Here is a 19,932-nt window from a genome sequence, read left to right as displayed (position 1 = left end):
GGGCCTACACGCTGTCCCTGAGCTTCTTTTGTTCTACCACAGTGCCACTTCCAGCTTTTTTTTTTTGAGTAGTTTATTGGAGATAAGAATCTCGCAGAGTTTTCTGCCTGGCCTGGGTTCAAACTGTGATCCTCAGATCTCAGCCTCCCGAGTAGCTAGGATTACAAGCATGAGCCACCAGAGCCCTGTCAGAAGATGGAGTTTTGAAATTATTGTTCTTGTATTTACATCCAAATAACTTTTCACTGTTCTTTCTTTCTTTCTTACTTTCTGTCTTTCTTTCTTTCCTTCTTTTGTCGGTTGTGGGGCCTGAACTCTGGGCCTGGGCGCTGTCCCTCAGCTCTTCTGCTGTACACTTGTGCTCTATCACTTGAGCCTCAGCCCCACTTCCGGCTTTTTCTGCTTAAGTGGTGCTGAGGAATGGAACCCAGGGCCTCAAGGCAAGTGCTCTACCACTGAGCCACCTTCCCAGACCCTCACTGTTCTTCCAAATTCAACTTCATCAGAAGCTGAGGAAGAACAAGTAGATGAAAACGTCAGCCGAGGTGTGTGTGGTGGGCAGGAAAGAGCGTTCCTCAAGCTCAGCCTGCATTCTCATCCTTTTTGAACAGCAAATTTTTGCACATCCTTTTCTTTACATTCCTGACTTTCCCATTTTCTATTAACTAGTCTAATTCTCCTTTTGCTCTATCTAGAAGTAGTAGATATATGAAGGATGAAAGATGTTGGAGGAAATAGCATTGTGGCTCAAAAAGGTAGAATACTAGTATTGAGCAAAAAAGCTCAGGGACATCGCCCAGGCCCTGAGTTCAAGCCCCACAACCAACAAAATTAATTAATTGATTAATTAAATAGCTAGATAAATAGATAAATAAAGGATGTTGGAGTCTCAAGAGAAACTTCTTAGAAATCAAGAGCATTATGGTCAGCCAAACACACACACACACACACACACACATACACACACACATACACAGGCACAAAACACACACACACGCACACACACACACACACATGCAGAGCAATTTCATTCTGCTAAAGTTTAGTGCTTTTGTTCCAAATCACTCATACAAAATAAGTCTATTCAGTTTATTTTTGAGTGAACAAATCTGTATTATAAAATTGTGAGCTGAAAATTTTACCTCGCAAAATGTATTTAAGGGCTCTATGAAACCAGGGATAGAAGAAACCATAAATTAGGGGATTACACGTGGAATTAAAATAGCCAAACCACGTCAAGGCATCAAACAGGACTACAGGAGTAGAGAAGTTCAAAAAAGGATCCAGTAAAATAGTGAAGAAACAGGGAAACCAACAGAACAAGAACACACCCATCACTATTCCTAATGTCTTCGCTGCTTTTTTGTCTTTTTGCATTTGGTTATTTTGATTCTCTGGCAAGTTACTGATTGCACGGGCATGTTTTCTGGAGACGGCGAAAATTTTACCATAAATCCCCAGCATTATAGAACTAGGAGTCAAAAAACCTGCCATGAACAAAGTAGTCCCCCAGAGCTTGTTGAACATGACTGGGCAGGAACTGGAACAAGCAACCAAGATAGCATAGCCGTCGATGCCATCAGCGTAGGCCTCGGAGAAGACCACGCCAAAGGCGAAGGCTCCAGGGACCGACCAGCAGAGAAACAGCAACCGTTTAATGACTGGGGTTGTCATCTTGGAAGAATAACGTAAGGGGTAGCAGATAGCATAAAACCTATCAAGAGCCACTGAGCAAAGATGGAAGATGGATGTTATGCTAAGCATGAGGTCAAAACTATAATGAACCTTGCAAAACGTAAGCCCAAAATACCAGCAGTTCTCTACCGATCTGATCATGCTGTAGGGCATAATGGCAAATCCCAGGAGGAAGTCGGTGACCGCCATGGAGAGGATGAGGAAGTTGGTTGGTGTGTGAAGCTGCCTGAAGTAGGAAATGGAAACAATCATGGCGAGATTGCCAAATATCGTGATGAATATGGCTCCTGCCATAAATGAATACATGGCAGCCCGGATACCCAGTGACCTCTTATTTTCTGTGCAAGATCCATTTCCATACTCAGAGCAATCAAATGTTTCCTTCAGGAAAGCAAAAAACAGATGAAATTTTGTCAGAAAAAAATAGTTAAAATACTCTTCATTTTATATGGATGCTTTCATAACAAAACCCAAAAACAAAAACCATAGAAGCATCAAAGAAGATGATTCTGCTAAAATAGTACATCTTTTTCACTCAACCCATTATACTTACTTGTAATTTTACAGAACTCTCATCCACGAGGTTCAGATGAAAACTATTCACTCTATACTTTGTAATTCAAGTTCCCCACCAACATTTAATATACACTTGCTTTATTATTCCACAGAAGGGGACAAAAGGAGGAGAAACAAGTTAATGATATAACTACAATGGATCCTCCTCATGTGTATAAAGAGAATATTATTGACAGCTATTAGACAATAATGGATTTTTTCTCAAATGAATTTGGGGAACATAATCAGACTCAAATTCCTTGAGGTCTGTTGTCTTGAGGGTCCAGAAGTTTATTATTTTGAATTAGTTTAATTCAAGTATGCCATCATTTGCAATATGCTTGCATGATTGCCTTATGAAAAACACTACACACAAACATTATTCTACCAAATTGTTAAAAATAAAAATGTTTTCTATCTTTGCCCCAAGAAAGTGATTAAACTGCAGGAAGCTGGCAAGAATAATAAAGAATTTTCTGATTTTTCTAATGTGACCTCATTTATTTTAACTTGTTCATTAAATTTAATTGGTGCTTTATTATTAAATATGTGCTGCTTTACTAATCACTTTTTTACAACATTTAAAGGTCTCTACTATGTTGTTGTTCCTGCTCACCCTTATTTCTGCTTTCCTTGAATATATGACCTTACCTAAGTATTAATTCCCTTTAGTTCCAATGCTGTTGAATTTATAATGTTAATGAATTGACACATTAAGTAATACATGTATTATCACAATGTATATTATGAACATTTCAAAGTTCTCCTTTCTTTCCTTTTTCTCTTCCTTCTTTTCTTTCCTCCTTTCTGTCCTTGAAATAAACACCACATTCATAAATGTATGTGTCCAGAAAATGTTTCCCCAGTGAAAGTAATGAGATAATATATTTTTAAAAGGTAATCTGAACGTGGTGCTTCACACCTATAATCCCATCACTTGAAAGCCTGGGTAGAATTATGAATTCAAGCCAGGCCATGGAACATTAGTGACACTGTCTCAAAACTAAACAAAACCAGGTAACTCCTTAGCCTTCTGTTTAACTTAGGTGAACACCTGTACTAAATAAATCATTCTGCTGCTCATGAAAAAGTAACCTTTTCCTGGATATTAAATATTCTTCCCAGGAAACAATTCATCATCAGAAGTTAGCACATTTCCCTGTTTACATATTTTAAACAAGCCCACATTTTGTTACAAGGTTGAATTAATTCCTCAACTTCAATCTTCTGCATTCCTACATATTCTCTCTGAACATGAGCAACAGAAAAGGAAAGAATTAATACACCACCAACACTACTGATTATTGGCATGACAATTTACTTCTTACCAAATCTCACAGATCCTTCCTGCATCATCCCTTCTCCACATACCTGCTGCTGCATTGTCAATGACATTGCTAACTCCTTATGGAAGAAACTCTCATTTCTATCTGGCGTGAATGTTTATATGGGACCAGAAGAGCTGGACTATGTTAGTTGTATTGTTTTATAATTCTATAATTAGTCTCAAGGGAATTTGATCTGAGAATGAGGGGGGAAACCCTTTTCATTATAAAATTAATAATTTAAATGAGCCTAACCCTTTCCTCACATGAGTGTCTATTCACCGGTGTTTTCCTCACCTGTCAACTGATGAAGCCAAGTCTTTCATTACATAAAGGCTGTAGGTCTGAATTGTGGCTTGTGGACAGAATCCCAATCACACATGGATGCCCTCAGTGTTCAAGTACAATGATGCTTCTTCCAGCACGTTAGGATGACCTGACAATCGCAGTCCCTATATTGCAGTACATGCAAGGAGATTTTAATCATCTATCACTCTCCTTTGTTAGACTGGAACTGAGGTTCTGGGTTCCATTCCTGAGACCAAAACCAAAACAAACAAACAAGAACCATTGCTGATTGTTTTCCTTTTTTTCCCCCTTTGCATAGAAGTGACTAAAGGAATGCATCTCATCCACACCGGTAGACTTGGAGGCATTAGGCATGATTATTGTCTTTTCAAGTAACTCCTGTGACGATGGGAGTTTACTATGTTTACAAGTATAATTAACTATATTTTTGTTTGTTCATCATCTTTTGCATTGTGACCGTTTATTTTCCACTGATCGTATTGCTTTTGTAGGTAAGATATCTCAGGTACAGATGAAATGAAGCACTGGTCATTGTATGTTACCAGGGTCCTACTAGAATTAATTTCAATTGAAATCATAGCTATTTAAGTGGCCACTGTGTGGAAATCCAACTTGAACAGTCACAGGGGAAGCTGAGCTTCGTAGGGCTGTCACTTCAAAACTCAACTTCTAACTGCAACTGTTTGATACTGTCTACATTTTTAGCATCTGTGGGATCAGGAATTGATGAAATATGTCTGATGGACAGATAGTAGGGAGTACTGGAACATTACAACTTTCTTGACTAGGAAAGATCATTTCAGGACAGAAAAGGGATTATAGATGCACAGTCAGTATCAAACTCTAATCCCTATTTCTGTATAAACCCCAGAAAATTTTGTTTGAACCAGCTTCTCTAATGCTAAAGACCATATTTAAGAAAAACAGCTCTGTGGTGATTGTGGATGTAACAAATACCAGTACACTCTTCCAAGCCCTCTTCTAGCCCAATGTCTGTGCAGTACTGCAGTCGAAATGGCTCCATTGATCTGGATCATTACCTGTTTTTAGCCCTGACACCTTGTGGTAGCCTAGAGAATAGAATCTTTTCGTTATTCTATTTGAAATCTTTAAGTAACTACTTAAAGAGTTGCCATTCACCAAAGCAGTCTGTAAATACAGTTCATCGTGATCAATGACACCCCTTCAGCATTCTCACACCCCTCCCAACCTACACCCCTTCCCTTTTTTATCTTAATTTCAGTTTAGATATTGAATTGTTTTTTCACTTAACAAAGCAGTTCATGTGTACAATATATCTTCATCTGGGCCATCACTTCAACAAAAAAAATCAAAATTTCTTTGTTGTTCATTTTTAATTAGTATACATTAGCTACAGTATACTTTGATCAAGTTCATCACCACTATTATATCCCAAACCCTTCCTTTCCTCCATTCCCTTGTTGGGTTTTCTTATACTGCCCAGTATTATCTCTTATCAGCATCATCATCTTCATTATTTAGGTCTAGGTTTTGGCTTTTTGATCTTGACATAACACTCAACAAGATGATCTCCAGTCTCATCCACTTTCTTGCAACTGACTTAATTTCATCTCTCATTATGTCTGTGTGGTATACTTCATGGTGTGTGTGTGTGTGTGTGTGTGTGTGTGTGTTTGCTTTATCCATTCATTGACTGTTAGGTACCTTGGCTAGTTGCACAGTTTGGCTATTGTGAAGAGTTAAAATGAAAGTGGAGATGCAATCATCTATCATAAATTGATTTTCTCTCCTTCAGATGTATCCCCAAAAGTGATAGGGTCATAATGTAGACCTATTTTTAATTATCTGAGGTAGCTCCATATTGGTTTCCATAGCAGTTGTACTAATTGACATTTACTCCAACAGTGTTTGAGGGTTCTTCTTTTCAGCATTTATTGTTACATGCTTTCTTGACAAATGCCATTCTGGCTGAGTTGAGTTAGAGTCTTATACACAGCTTAATCTTTGATTAAGTACCAGAGACTATAACCTAAGAAAGAAGACCCAAAGGGAAATAGGAAAACTAATTTAAATGCTGCAAACAGATCCAATTGTATTCCATGTGTTGTGAAAAAGAATATGTCCCTAGGAAAACTGTTCACAATTTTAAAAATCAACAATGAAATCCTCCTCTTATAACTAAGTTAATTTTAAAAGTTTACATTTTTAATGGAATATGAGTTTGCGGGATCTGAATTAATTGCAATTCATTTTGCTGAGCATATCTGGCTTGCTTATTTGTTTATCTATAACATATGAACTAGATTAGCACTGGCTTACTTACATTTATTTATATGCTACTTTCTTTCTGTCATGCTGAATGGATACTATATTAAATTCAGTGTTTGTCATTTTTATTCATTTGATAAATATGTCAATGTGTACTTGTATAAGTAAATAAGAATATTGTTTGGTTTGTTTTTATAACTCATTATACAATAGGTATCATGTTCTTATTGCCTTTTGACATTTATCTTGCTCCTATTTTTCCATTCAATTTCAGCAGCATTTCATTTATTTAACTGTTTGTTTTTTCCTATCAATAATGATTTGAATTATTTCTTATTCTGTAGCTATTATGAATGATACTTATATTGACCATTCTAATGTAAGATCTATTCCTGCCAGTGTTCATGAAATAGTAATTGCAGAATCCAAAAGGATATAGAAATTCATACCCACAAGATAAAAACAAGTGGTATTCCAAATGAAATGTTGGTTTACATTTTTGCAATCACTATAGAGAAGTCCTATCAAACTTTATCAGAAAAAAAGAACTATCAGGGTAAATTTTTTGACAATTAAACAAGTGAAAAGTAGTAACTTACTATAGTCTTGGTTTGCATTTTCCAAATGAGGTAGATTAATCCCCAATATAGAAAACAATTTATGATTGTAGTTTTTTTGTATGCCCCAAAGTTTCCATAATGTTTTGAATTTGGGAGATTAAACAGATAAGATGAAAACTTTAAGTCATTTAAAAGTAAAGTTATCAACATATGTCAAATATATGTTTACTTTTTACAAACCCTTCTGTTTGTTGAAAGAAGCTTTAAGAGAGTTGCTAATAACAGTAATTAAATGTGTTAATTGGCTATTTACTAATGCCCACTGCACTTAATTTGGCTAACTGGAGGCTCTAGTCTAAAGAGACAAGTATATATATATATATCCCCCCACCTCACTTGGTTCTAATTTGCCAAACTTTTGAGTAAATAGAGACCAGAGGATATAATTAACACATCAGCTGTTTGGTGTTGGTCATGATGGAGAACAATTTTTCATTATGAGTCACTGGGGAAGAAGTTGTACTTAATGGAGACAGGAAAACAAACATTTGTCACACAACATTACTTGAGGAGCAGAATGCTTGAGGGAATTCTCATCCTATTAAGCAACAGCCAAGTAAAAGTCTGAGCAAGAAAACTTTAGCTGATGCAAGCGAAGCCAAAGAGTAACTAGTAGCTTAGTCTACTGTCTTAGTTGATTTGATTGATGTGCACGTGTTCCTAGAGCTGGCATCAGGACAGAGGGAAAAAATCACAGATCAGATGTAATCAAGGAAAAAAATCAAGGAAACATTTCTTGTCTGAAAAGGTGGCGTTAAGAAGAGGGGGTGGATGGACACAAAGGAACAGTGGACAACTACAGTCATAATATTCGATATCCATATGTGAAAATGAAGCTAGGAAACTTGAGGGAGTGGGCAGGGTTGGGATAGATGGGGTAGAACAATGGAATGAGTAACACTGATCAAGACACATTCTACACATAAATAGATACATTGAATTGAAACCCCTTTATACAACTACTTAAGTAATTTTTAAAACTATCTATTTTTACTGTATTGTTATGAAAAAAGAATATTTTAATCCTGAAAATTTACTAGGACATACTCTTAGATAATTCAAATAAGCAAGTTTTCCAACAGGAAAAACTCACTAGATTATTTCTATATTTTAATCTATGATAATCTATAAAAAAAAAAAAACAAGAAAAAATGTGTGTGAGTTCTAACCAAGACTAACCCTTAGAATGGAAGGAATTGGAAATCTTGAATAAATTACAAGGTATCAGTAGTCTTAGAAAATATAGAACTACCTAAATTTCAAGAAATAACGGGCTGGGAAGGTGGCTCAGTGGTAGAGCGCTTGCCTTGCATGCATGAGGCCCTGGGTTCGATTCCTCAGCACCACATAAGCAAAAAAAAGAAAAAGAAAAAAGCCAGAAGTGGTGCTGTGGCTCAAGTGGTAGAGCTCTAGCCTTGAGCTGAAGAGCTGAGGGACAGCGCCCAGGCTCAGAGTTCAGGCCCCAAGACCAGACCCCCCCCCAAAAAAAAAGAAAAAAAGAAATAAGTTCACAAATGTTTGTCACTAGCTGGCTTTAAATGTTGCATTTGGGTCAGTTTTTGTTCCCTGAATGAATGTGTCCCTAAATGCAGCCTCATGGTTTCCACCATTGAATACCTTTGTAACAAGACCACTTTCAGCACACAATAGTTCATCTAAGGGCAGTTCTTTAAAATGTATTCCCTTAATAATATATTTTCAAAGCTTAAACCTAGAACATAGATAGTGAAAATGACAAATATCACAGGTACATGATATAGGAATATCATCATTGAATCCACCATATACACTTGGAATCAAACAACTGATAGTTGATACATGGTTATGTTTTTTTCATGAATACAATATCCAGATGTGTTTAAACACTAAAATATAATAACTTTATAAGTTTGATTCTAAAATAATTTACTTCTAGATGAACCTTTTTGAAAAATTTTACCAAACAGAATCATCTTCAGTGCTTTCCTGAACCATGGATAGAAAAATGCATAAACCATTGGATTGAAAGTAGAGTTGAGATACCCAAGCCAAATCAAGGCATCACTGAAAGTGGTTGGAATAGCATGGTCCAGGAAAGGATCTATGACTGTGCAGACAAAGAAAGGGCACCAGCATATCAGGAAAACGCCCATCACAATCCCCAAGGTTTTTACGGCCTTCCATTCTTTGCTTTGTGGCATTCTATTTTTCTTTTCTAATCTAATTTCAAATTTCTTATTTCTATCATGGATGGATCTTGCCTGCCCGTTAGCTATGACATATATCCTACAGTAGAAACACAACATAATAGACCCAGGTATATAGAAAGAAGTCACAAAAGCCAATGCCGCAGATATTTTGCTAAAGAAGACAGAGCAGGCTCCTAGGCAGTAAATGTGCTTGCAGTACACCTCTTCAACTCCCCTGATGTTCAGCTCTAGAAAGATCATCCCAAATGCAAACACAGCAGGGACACTCCAACTAATGAAGATCATCGCAGAAATAACCAAGTTACTGATTCTAGCTTTGTATCTCAGTGGGTCACACACAGCATAGTAGCGGTCAATGGAAATGAAGGACAGGTGGAAAATAGATGCTGAACTCAGCATAATATCGGTGCTGGTGTGGATTTTACAGAAGATTTCTCCAAAATACCAACAATGTTCAATAGATCTCACCATGCTATAAGGCATGACCAGGCAGCCAAGCAGGAAATCCACAGTGGCCATGGAATGAATGAGCACATTTGTGGGTGTATGAAGCTGTTTGAAATGTGATATGGAAATAATGACTATCAGATTGCCCATCAGTGTGGTCAGGATTATGAGCACCATTAAACTGTACAGGGATGCACGGATATCTCTTGGCAAATTACTTTTCACGCAGGAAATATTGATATTATAGCAAGAAGGCATCATTCCTGAAAATGCTCCACCAGTTCACTTTTCCCTCCGTGTGTTGAATAATCTTTCTTCCAAATCCATAGTGAAGTTAGAGTTCTTTCTTTGGATTTGTTTTTATTTGCATATGCCTACTCCAGAAATCTGAGAACAAAAAAGAAAAGAAAAATGAATAAATGAACAGCAATTTTTTGATAGTTCTAAAGGTTGAATTCAGGGCCTAACGCTTACTAGGCAGATATTCTACCACTTGAGCCAAGTACTCAGTGTTTTTGCTTTCTTCGTTTTTAGATAAAGTCTCATGTTCTTGCCTGAGCTGGCTTTGGACCGTGATTCTCCTTCCTCTGTCTCTCAAGAACCTGGGGCTATGGGTGGATAGCACCATAAATTTACTTGTTCTTGTTGAAGAACAGTTATTTGGGGGGGACAAAAACACTTTTATTTCCAAGTTCAGTTTAATAGTTCAAAAACATTTTAATCTACTTGGAGCTAGACTTTTACTAAAATATAAAGACAAAGCATTAGGCTAAAGTATACAACACTGCCAAATTTACAATTCACAGAGAAAGTCAAATTATGGTTATTACCCATATGCTTTAATCTATGAAAACAGTGTCTATAAGAACCTAGAATCTAGGGGTGTGACTTACATTCTAAAGGGCATATATAAATTGCCAGAGTGTTTAAAATTAAAATATGTTAGCAATAAGTGAAATGGTAATGAGGTGACTATGACCCAGGTACAATGTATATAAGAAATTAACATAATGAAAGTCATTATTTTCTAAAGCTAATACCTAGCAATAATTTTTTTTCTAACATGCAGGATGCTGAGGTAGGAGGACGGCAAAACTTAAGCCTCCGCTGCATAAAGATATCCTGTTTGAAAAAGAAAGGAATAGCCAGGCGCCAGTGGCTCACACCTGTAATCCTAGCTATTCAGGAGGCTGAGATCTGAGGATCACGGTTCAGGGCACTTTTATCTCCAACTAACCACCAGAAAACAGGAAGTGGTGCTGTGGCTCAAATGGTAGGGCTCTCACCTTGAACTGAAGAGCTCAGGGGCAGGGCCTAGGCCCAGAGTTCAAGCCTACCACCACTAAAAACAACAACAACAACAACAAGGAATATTTCAAATGTGACTACTTTTGTACTTGGTCATAGATATTTCTTATCTTATACTTGATTGTAATAAAAAATGTTTACATACCTGTATTTCCCATTTGCAAAGCCTTTTGTATTCCATTCATTATTTCATTTAGTGTTTTACTGCACATGTATAAAAACATCATTCCTTGTAAGGAGAACAAAGCATGTTCTGGCAGCCTCATTTTCCAAGCAACAAATTGAAGCTTAGTTAATCAAATGATTAGAGTGAATACTTTATCTGAAGTCTCCATTACTTTCTTTTATAAACCGTCCAGTTGTTCTTTGCAGGGCAAGAAATCATCTAAGCTAAATTAAAGCACTGAATGCTTTTCATTGGATTTATGATATATTAAATAATGACACATATTAAAGGATGATATATTCCATCTATTTACAGTATTTCCAATGTGCAGATCAAAGTCTAAGGTAAGAAGGGATGCCACATAGACAAAAAGCACCCAAAATCAGGGATGTTGCGCTTCATTGTGGAGACTGTGAGGAGACTGTGAGCATGCACAGTCACAGTCACTCTGCTTTTGTATTTCCTTAAGCTGTCGATCTCATCAGACTTTGCCTTCATGCGGGCACTGGTGGCTCATGTCTGTAATCCTAGCTACTAAGGAGGCTGAGATCTGAGGATCACAGTTCAAAGCCAGCCTGGGCAGGAAAGGTCATGAGACTATTATCTCCAATAAACCATCAGAAAACCAGATGTGGCACTGTGGTTCACATGGTAGAGGGCTTGCCTTGAACTGAAGAGCTGAGGGACAACTCCCAGGCCCAGAGTTCAAGCCCCACGACAAACAAAACAAAACAAAATTTGCTTTTGTGAGTTGCAAATACAGTGAACACCTGTACTTCCAGGTAGAAGTAAATAGTTCTACTATCTACTTCTGAGAAGGTAGAAGCAGATAGTTCCAGGCCAGCCTGAGCTAGATAGCAAGGCCCTATTACAAACAAACAAACAAAATTTTTATTGAATCTCAATTTATAAAATCAGTGATAGAGTCAAGTGCCAGTGGCTCACACCTGTAATCCTAGCTACTCAAGGCTGAGATCTGAAGATGGTGGTTCAAAGCCAACCCAGGCAGGAAAGTCAATGAGACTCTTATTGCCAATAAACCACCAGAAAACCTGAAGTGGTGTTGTGACTCAAGTGGTAAAATGCTAGCCTTGAGCTGAAGAGTCAGGGACAGCACCCAGGCCCAGAGTTCAAGCCCCGACAAAAAAAGAAAAAAAGAAAAAAAAATGAGTGGAAGAAAAACAGATATGTCATCTCCTCCTATCCCACTAAAGAACCCCAAAGTTGTACAGGCCTCAGTTAAGATACCTCTTTTAGAACTAAGGTGGCTCAAGTGGTAAAGAGCTGCCAAGCAAGTACAAGGACTTTAGCTCACTCTCTAGCACACACAGAGAGAGAGAGAGAGAGAGAGAGAGAGAGAGAGAGAGAGAGAGAGAGAGAGAGAGAGAGAGAGAGAGAGAGAGAGAGATGTTCCTTTTGTTTCTACCTGATTCTATAATTCAAAGCATGTGTGTCTCTGTGTGTGTGTATGGTATTCTGTGTATTTATATACATATATCACAGATAGATGATAGATAGATAGATAGATAGATAGATAGACAGACAGACAGATACATAGGAAGGAAAGTTACTGGAGGATGTGGAAGGGGAAGAAAAGGGGAGGGAAGATGAAGGGAAAAAGAGAGAGCAAAAAGAGGAGAGGGGCTAGAAGGTGGCTCTGTGGTAGAGTGCTTGCCTTGCATGCATGAAGCCCTGGTTTGATTCCTCAGCACCGCATAAGCAGAAAAAACTGGAAGTGGCACTGTGGCTCAAGTGGTATCGCGCTAGCCTTGAGCTGAAGAGATGAGGGACAGCACCCAGGCTCAGAGTTCAAGTCCCATGACCAACAAAAAGGAAAAGAAAAGAAAAAAGAAGAAGAAGAAGAGGAGGAGAGAACAGAAGGCAAGAGAACCTATAGGAAAAGTATGTTTCTGGCAATATGAAGTCCCATAGCCCCTCACTGAGTTGTCAGAATGCTACAACATAGCAATATTTCTTAGAATTTCACTATTCTGCCTTCCTTTTCATTTTCCTCCTCTTTTCCCTGGGCTGATACCTTAAATAAAGATCACACTGAAACCCAAACTAGAATTGGGTTAATATAACTTTTAGGTGCTCAAATGTATATTTAACAAATTTGAAACATTTCTCTATCCTCTCATAACTTTTCTCCTTATTAGGAAACATATTTATGCCAAATAAATCTTCATTATTTATTTGAATAACCAGTTTCATTCCATAATGGAGCAAGTAGCACACTAAAACTAGTAAGCTGTTTCAACTAAGCAATACTTAAATTGTAATTAAAATCTCACCAAGACAAGAATGGTTTTTATTATGAAATTTAGTATGAATTTATCTGAAGTGTCACTTGGACTTTTTTTCAACTATTTCCCCAATTTTCTTTTTTTGGTCCTGGGCACTGTCCTCAGCTCTTCAGCTCAAGGCTAGCGCTCTACCACTTGAGCCACAGCGCCACTTCCGGCTTTTTTCTGCTTATGTGGTACCTCATGCATGCAAGACAAGCACTCTACCATTGAGCCACCTTCCCAGCTCCTCCTCCATTTTCTTTATTCTCTTAGTTTTGGGATATCCAAGGAACCAAGAAAAAAACCAAAAATTTCTTTTCAGAAATGTTTGCAAGTGCTGGTTGTCAAAAAAAAAAACAAAACAAAAAACGCACAACTATTCAATGTCATATTAAGGACTGTCCACAGAAGTTGAATTTAAAAGGAAGGGCAGAAAGCAATCTGACAACTTTTTGTGTCTTAGATTAAGAATTAATCTAATTGTTTAGTCCATTCCCAAAGAAAAACCAAAATGACTCAGAGGCAGCTTCCTATCTTTATTTGATTAGCTTGGTTTCAGAAGAAAAAAAAGCCCTAAGTATGGTAGCTTAGAAATTGTTGATAATATTACTGGCACTTTGGCAGAATATGTCTGACCGACTTAAATTACAGTGTGTGTGAGGTTTTTTTTTAAAATGTGTGATGATTTGGTTTTAGGAAGATTTATCATTTAAATCAGTGCCTTATGACATTATGAATTGAATGTGTATTTAAGAAAGAACCTACCAAAAATAATGGCTCTGTTTCATCCTTTAAAATTTCAGCTAACTAGAGATGATTTTAATCTGACAACACAAATTATCTAGGCTGAACATACAATGGTAATATGGAAAGTGAATACATTTCTGTTTGGCCACCTGTTAAGCCCACAATTCTGTGAAATGACCTAATCAAGATGGATCAGTGACCCCTCCTGTGGGAGTTGTCCTTTGCAGAGTTGCCTCTTTCTTTCTGCCTGGCATGCTAGAATTATAAGGAGAACATGTGAACAGCTAAATCATCTTTCTTAGATTCACAGAAGCCAGGCCCTCTGGTGATCTTCAGAAAACATGAGAACGTGTAGCACCTCTCTTCATTCTTAGTCCCATGCCTCAACTAACCCAAAGCACATAAATTACTATAATATTTAACTTACAAGAAAGTCATATGTTTGTCTAAAAATTACAGAAACTATCCCGAGGTCAAAGTCAATTGCAATGTTTCAACTAGGAAAAATAATAAGACACTCCCACAATGGCAATAACCCTGTCCGTCACCTCATTTACTTATCTAATGCCAGCTCCTCCCTGTCTCCAGAGACACCCTTCCACATGCATGAACTGCCGAAGAGTCTCAGGGTTGGGCAACAGGTTTCCCCTATCTTTTCCTGATTAGCATGATTTTCCACCAACTCTTATTTCCCTGATATTGGCTTCTGAGAGGTAAGCAAAGGGACTTGAGTCCAGTAACAATCTATTGTTTTTTAAATGACATATATATTAAATTTATATCAGGAGGAGTTAGTTTCCAGTACATTTATCTAGCAAATCAGGAATTCAACGATAAAATGGTCCAACTTCCCAACAGAGGGCCATCAACTCAAATCCCAGTAAGCCCTTTGCTCCTGGCTCATATACCTCCCATCCCTGGTGCTCAGACTTTCAACCTCTTACTGTTCCACATATTTTGTAATCTGAATTATTCTCCCACTCCACTGTGACTCACAAAACCCTTCCAAGTATGCCTTCTGGGGCTCATAGTCTTCATTCTTCTTCCTCAAATCCTTTTCCAAACTAAGGGCTCATCAACTCCCTTTCTGAGGCCAGAAACATGAATGCAGTATATATGCACTTGTTCTGAATTCCAAAGGTAAAAGAGAAAATCTTACATGTACCCAGATAGAATTATTTAGAGGAAAGAAAGAGCTGGAGTGTAGCTGGGTGCTAGGGCACTTACCTCGCATACATGAGGCCCTCAGTTCAATTCCCAGAATTCAAGAAGGAAGGAAGGAAGGGAAGGTGGGAGGAAGGAATGAAGAAAGGGAGGAAGGGAGGGAGGGAGGGAAAAAGAGCAAACACATACAAGACCACTTCCTTAGAAATTCTAAGAAATAGGCTAACAATACAAAATTTAAATTCATCCAAAATTTCTAAACAGGAAGCAATTAAGAATCAAAGCAACAATAGTGAATAAAACATCAAATTAAAATTGAATTTAAATTAAAAAATTATGATAGTGACACAATGTAAAGCTCATTAAATACAAATGTTAAGGGAAGCTTACTATCAACGTTGAGCTTCTATTTTCAACCTTCTTTCTATGAACCATCTAGCTATTGTCAGGGCTGAGAAATAACTGGTTAGTTATGCTTCTTCACCAGATCTCAGGAGGCTGAAACTAAGTTTTGTCATGTTGATCTATCTACATTTGCTCAAGTGTAAATGTTCACTTTATTTAATGCAGCAAGTCATCAATATAGCAATTTATAGACAGCAACAAAAGTAAAACAAAATGGTCTAAGCATGTATCAGATTACATACATCCACAGGTAAATGATCCATATTAGATTACATATCAAATAGAATAAGTTGCTCCTTTTTATGGAGAAGCAGAAAGATTATTATATCTTGCAAAATAAGTTAAAAATATTAGAGTATTTTTCAACAGCATTTTTAGGGACACATATACAATATTTATTATATAGAAGATATATGTGTATGTGGTTTGATTTTGTGTGTGTGTGTGTGTGTGTGTGTGTGTGTGTGTGTGTGTGTGTGTGTGTGTGTGCGGTACTAGGTTTTAAACTTAGGGTCTTATGCTTGCTAAGCAATCATTCTAACACTTGGCCTCTGTCGCCAACACATTTTTGCTTTGGTTTATTTTTAGATAAGGTCTCGTATACAAATCGACAATATTTTTATCTCTACCTCCTATGTAGCCAGGATTATAGGATGTGAACCACCACATCGGAACTATATATTAAAATCACATTTTTAATACATTTCTAAACTGAACTCATTCCTTGTTTTGTACTTTGCCAATTTGGAGACAAAATTAGCAATGAATTTAACAATTATTTTACTAAAATGTTTTTTTGTAACTACTTTGGTACCCTTTATCAAAATACTAAAATTATTTTGTAAAAAATATAGATACCTTTAAAAATGAGGAAGACAAGGACAGGAACAGCATTTCAAAATAGTCACATTGTGATTCTTAAGACAACACATGACAAAAGGCAAGCCAATTCTGTTAGAAAGAAACAGGAAATGCAACAAAATCCAGTCTGTTTGATTGAATCTCAACACAGACCGACAGCTAAAAGAAAAACAATCTCTAGCAATATTGTGGTAAATAGACTATACACAAAAGTGTTCACTATTTTAACATACGTCAGGTAACACAACCCAGACTTCATACTGATTGATCCTACATTTAGCTTATAAGTAAGTACCAAACCTCAAATGAGTCTTATTACCTTTCACATTCTCCCCGACTGCTCCAGGGCTCAGAGTTGGTGTCAGATCTGGTATAGCTGATCTATGAATACAGACCGCACTTCTCCAGTAACAATGGACAGAACCAATGGATGAGCCAACGCGCAAGACTGCCTTTGTAACCAGGTAGCCTGCACCTGTCTCTACTCCTGCTGCTGGCCAGAACAGCCTGCTGCAGCTCTCTGTTATGCCATGGTTAACACAGCAAGAATGATGTAAATATCTAAACATGAAGAACATACACTAATAACACATCTTTGTAAAGTAGGCTAACTCTGCATTACCCATCCAACAAGTGCTTGTATTCTAAACAATCTGATCAGGAAGCTAGCCATGAGTAAGCTAAATACACAAGGTAATTATTATTATTACTTTAAAAATAATTCCAGCCAGGTGCCAGTGGATCACACCTGCAGTCTTAGGTATTCACAAAGCTGAGGTCTGGGGATCAAGGTTCAAAGACAACCCAGGCAGGAAAGTCTGGACTGAGGCTCTTATCTCCCCCAAAAAAGCCAGCAATGGAGCTATGGCTCAAATTGTGGAGCACTATCCTTGAGCAAAAAAGCTCAGGGACAGCATCCAGACTTTGAGTTCAAGCCCCAGGATTTATGCACATGTACACACAAAAAAATTAATAATAAAATTATTGTGGGGTACCATTGGCTCACGACAATTCAAAGCCAGCCTAGACAAGACTCTTATCTCCAATAAACTACTCAGAAAAAAATCAGAACTGGTGTTGTGGCTCAAGTGGTAGAGTGCTAGCCTTGAGCAAAACCTCCCAGGGACAGCTGCCAGGTGCAGAGTTAAGCCTCAGAACTCCCAAAATGAATGAATGAATAAATAAATAAATTTAATTTATGAAGCTTACTAAATCAAAGGCTTATACAGGAATACTCAGCTCTATTTGTGTTAATTAAAAAACTACAGTTGAAGTCCATCTTCTTTTCATTGTATATCCTGTTGTTTCTTTTCAATGAAAAAAAAAGGTATTTAATTGGATGATGGTGAATCTTTCTTCCAAGCAAAGACACATGACATACAACTTCCAATAACACAAGAGGACTGCTGAATAAAATAGAAAGGTACTAGGAGAGGCTGCAAATGTAAGCAGGTCAGGCATTACATGTGAGGCTGCACAAAGCTAAATCTGCAAAGATCTCAGACTTTGCCTTACCATGACATCTAGAACAATAAAACATGCCTCAAAACTTCCTATGTAATGAGCTTTTCTATAGTGGACAATTGAAATCTTTCAGTTAATTGGATCACACTTATATTTTTGTTTCTTCTAGTATTTTTCTTATCAACATAGTCATATAAATAAAGCTCCTTTCTCTGTGTCACTCAGATTTTTCATTCCTATGACCAGTGATCCTTGGGTGTGTTGGTAAGTCCATAGTAAGGCAGAACATGCTGGTGCTAAGACTTTATGGCAGAGGCTACTTGCCTGATGGAGATGGGAAGAAAGAGAAACAGAGACCCTCCCAGAGAAGCTCACTATCTGTGAGCTATGTCTTCCAAATATGACTCCTAAAATTTCCAGAACCTTCTCAAATAGCTCCAAAAGCTGGAGATCTAGCCTTTATTATAAAAGCCTTTTGGAGTGACCCTTCATATTGAAACCCTGACATTCCCCTTTCAATTAAACACACAGACTTGCCCCTAATAAATACCAAAAAGTAGAAAGTATCTTAATCCTCAAGATCCAAGCTCAATGAAGCAATGGATTACAAGAGATTGCAATGGATTCCAAGAATCCACTGGATTCCCAGCTGTCTTGTTTGTGAAGAATAAAATTGCCTTGGTTTCTGCTGAGAGTAACATAATGTTTTGATAAATGGCATGCTTCCATATGCATGTTATTGTCATTTTCAAAGCATATCTTTAAAAATTGTTTCGATGTAAATAAAGATAGAATTGATTGATCACTATTGAGTCATGCCAAATGCCCTATACATTTCAGGAAGAATATTTGAACAGTCCTCTAGAAACTATATTTTGAGGTTGAGTGTAGTAACACCTACTTGTAATCCCAACACTTGGGAAAACAAGGCAGGAAGATGGCAAGTTTGAGGCCAGAACGAGCTACATACTGAGAACATGTCTCATCAGAACAAAACAAAAACTTCACCTGCAATGTAAATTTCTTTTTTGCCCTTCCAAACATTTTATTAAATATTTTAGTATCTTTAAGTAGTTGTACAAAGGAGTTGCCATTCAGTGAGACAATTTATGAATACAGAATGCCTTGATCAGTGTCATCCCTTCCAACATCCTCACACATTCTTCCAACCCACCCCTTTCCTCACTTAATTTCTGTGGTGTAGTTATACTTAGCAATGGCACAAACACATTTTAACCTTCTCAATCATAATCACCATCATCCTAATCTACAAAGTTTATGAACTCTACCAACATAAACAATAAAACTATTTCTTCCAGATCAGGTGATATGTACATTTCTTTCCTTTTGCTTACCATCAGCCGTTCCCTCTTTCTCTCATCATGAGAAAGTGTCTTTTGTACTGGTTTCCTCTTCCCTCCTTTCAGAGTCCCAGAATGGAGTGAACCATTATGAATCAACTCTCCCTCTCACCTTCTGCCCCTGTGGGAGGGAAAAGGTTAGAGAAAACTAGGAAAACAACTGATGGTGGTGAACTTTCCTGAAGTCTGTGTGGCATTCAGGCTTTTTTGCATCTCAGAAACTCCCCAAGGAAGAACCTGAGAAGACTTCCTGTGGGGGGCACAGCCAGACACAGGTTTTCAGTAACAGTGCGAAGGAATGATAAGCAACATAAAGACAAGAGGAGGAAGAAGAACCAAGTATAGAGGAGAGAAATGGGAGCACAAGGAGAGAAAGATGAGACTGCAGGAAACTGCAGAGGAGAGAACACTTAAGAACTTTTACTGACCCTGTTCTGATTGTTCGTCTAAGGGCCTTAGGTGAAACCCTGAATTCATTCCCATGATGATTTTAAATAATAAAATAATGGATCATTTTTTATTTTTGCCAGTCCTGGAGCTTGAATTCTGTGCCTGGATGCTGCCCCTGAGCTGCTTCTGCTCAAGACTAGGTGCTCTAGCATTTGAGCCACAGTGCCACTTTTGGCCTCCTCTGAGGTTAATTGGAGGTGAGTCTCATCTCACTTACTTTTCTGCCCAGGCTGGCTTCCAAACTCAGTCCTCAGATTTCAGCCTCCTGAATAGTTAGGATTAGGATTAGAGGCAAGAGCCACTGGCACCTGGCTACATTTCTTTAAAA

General features: G+C 37.6%; 2 protein-coding genes across 2 annotated transcripts; both read right to left on the bottom strand.

Annotated features, from left to right (window-relative positions):
• Nucleotides 1-1,089: 1,089 nt before the first annotated feature.
• LOC138819060 (trace amine-associated receptor 2) lies at nt 1,090-2,001 on the bottom strand. The gene has a single exon (XM_070010232.1). It carries the CDS (start codon nt 1,999-2,001, stop codon nt 1,090-1,092), a length of 912 nt encoding a protein of 303 aa, XP_069866333.1.
• Nucleotides 2,002-8,649: 6,648 nt separating this feature from the next.
• Nucleotides 8,650-9,651, bottom strand: Taar1 (trace amine associated receptor 1). The gene has a single exon (XM_070010454.1). The coding sequence runs from the start codon at nt 9,649-9,651 to the stop codon at nt 8,650-8,652; it is 1,002 nt and encodes a 333-aa protein (XP_069866555.1).
• Between the last annotated feature and the right edge of the window lie 10,281 nt (nt 9,652-19,932).

Source organism: Dipodomys merriami, unplaced genomic scaffold, assembly GCF_024711535.1.
Source record: "Dipodomys merriami isolate MVZ:Mamm:240054 unplaced genomic scaffold, mDipMer1.0.p SCAF_8, whole genome shotgun sequence".
NCBI lineage: Eukaryota > Metazoa > Chordata > Mammalia > Rodentia > Heteromyidae > Dipodomys > Dipodomys merriami.
The sequence above is the reverse complement of the archived record's forward strand: the minus strand, read 5'-3'. Positions and strand labels throughout refer to the sequence as shown.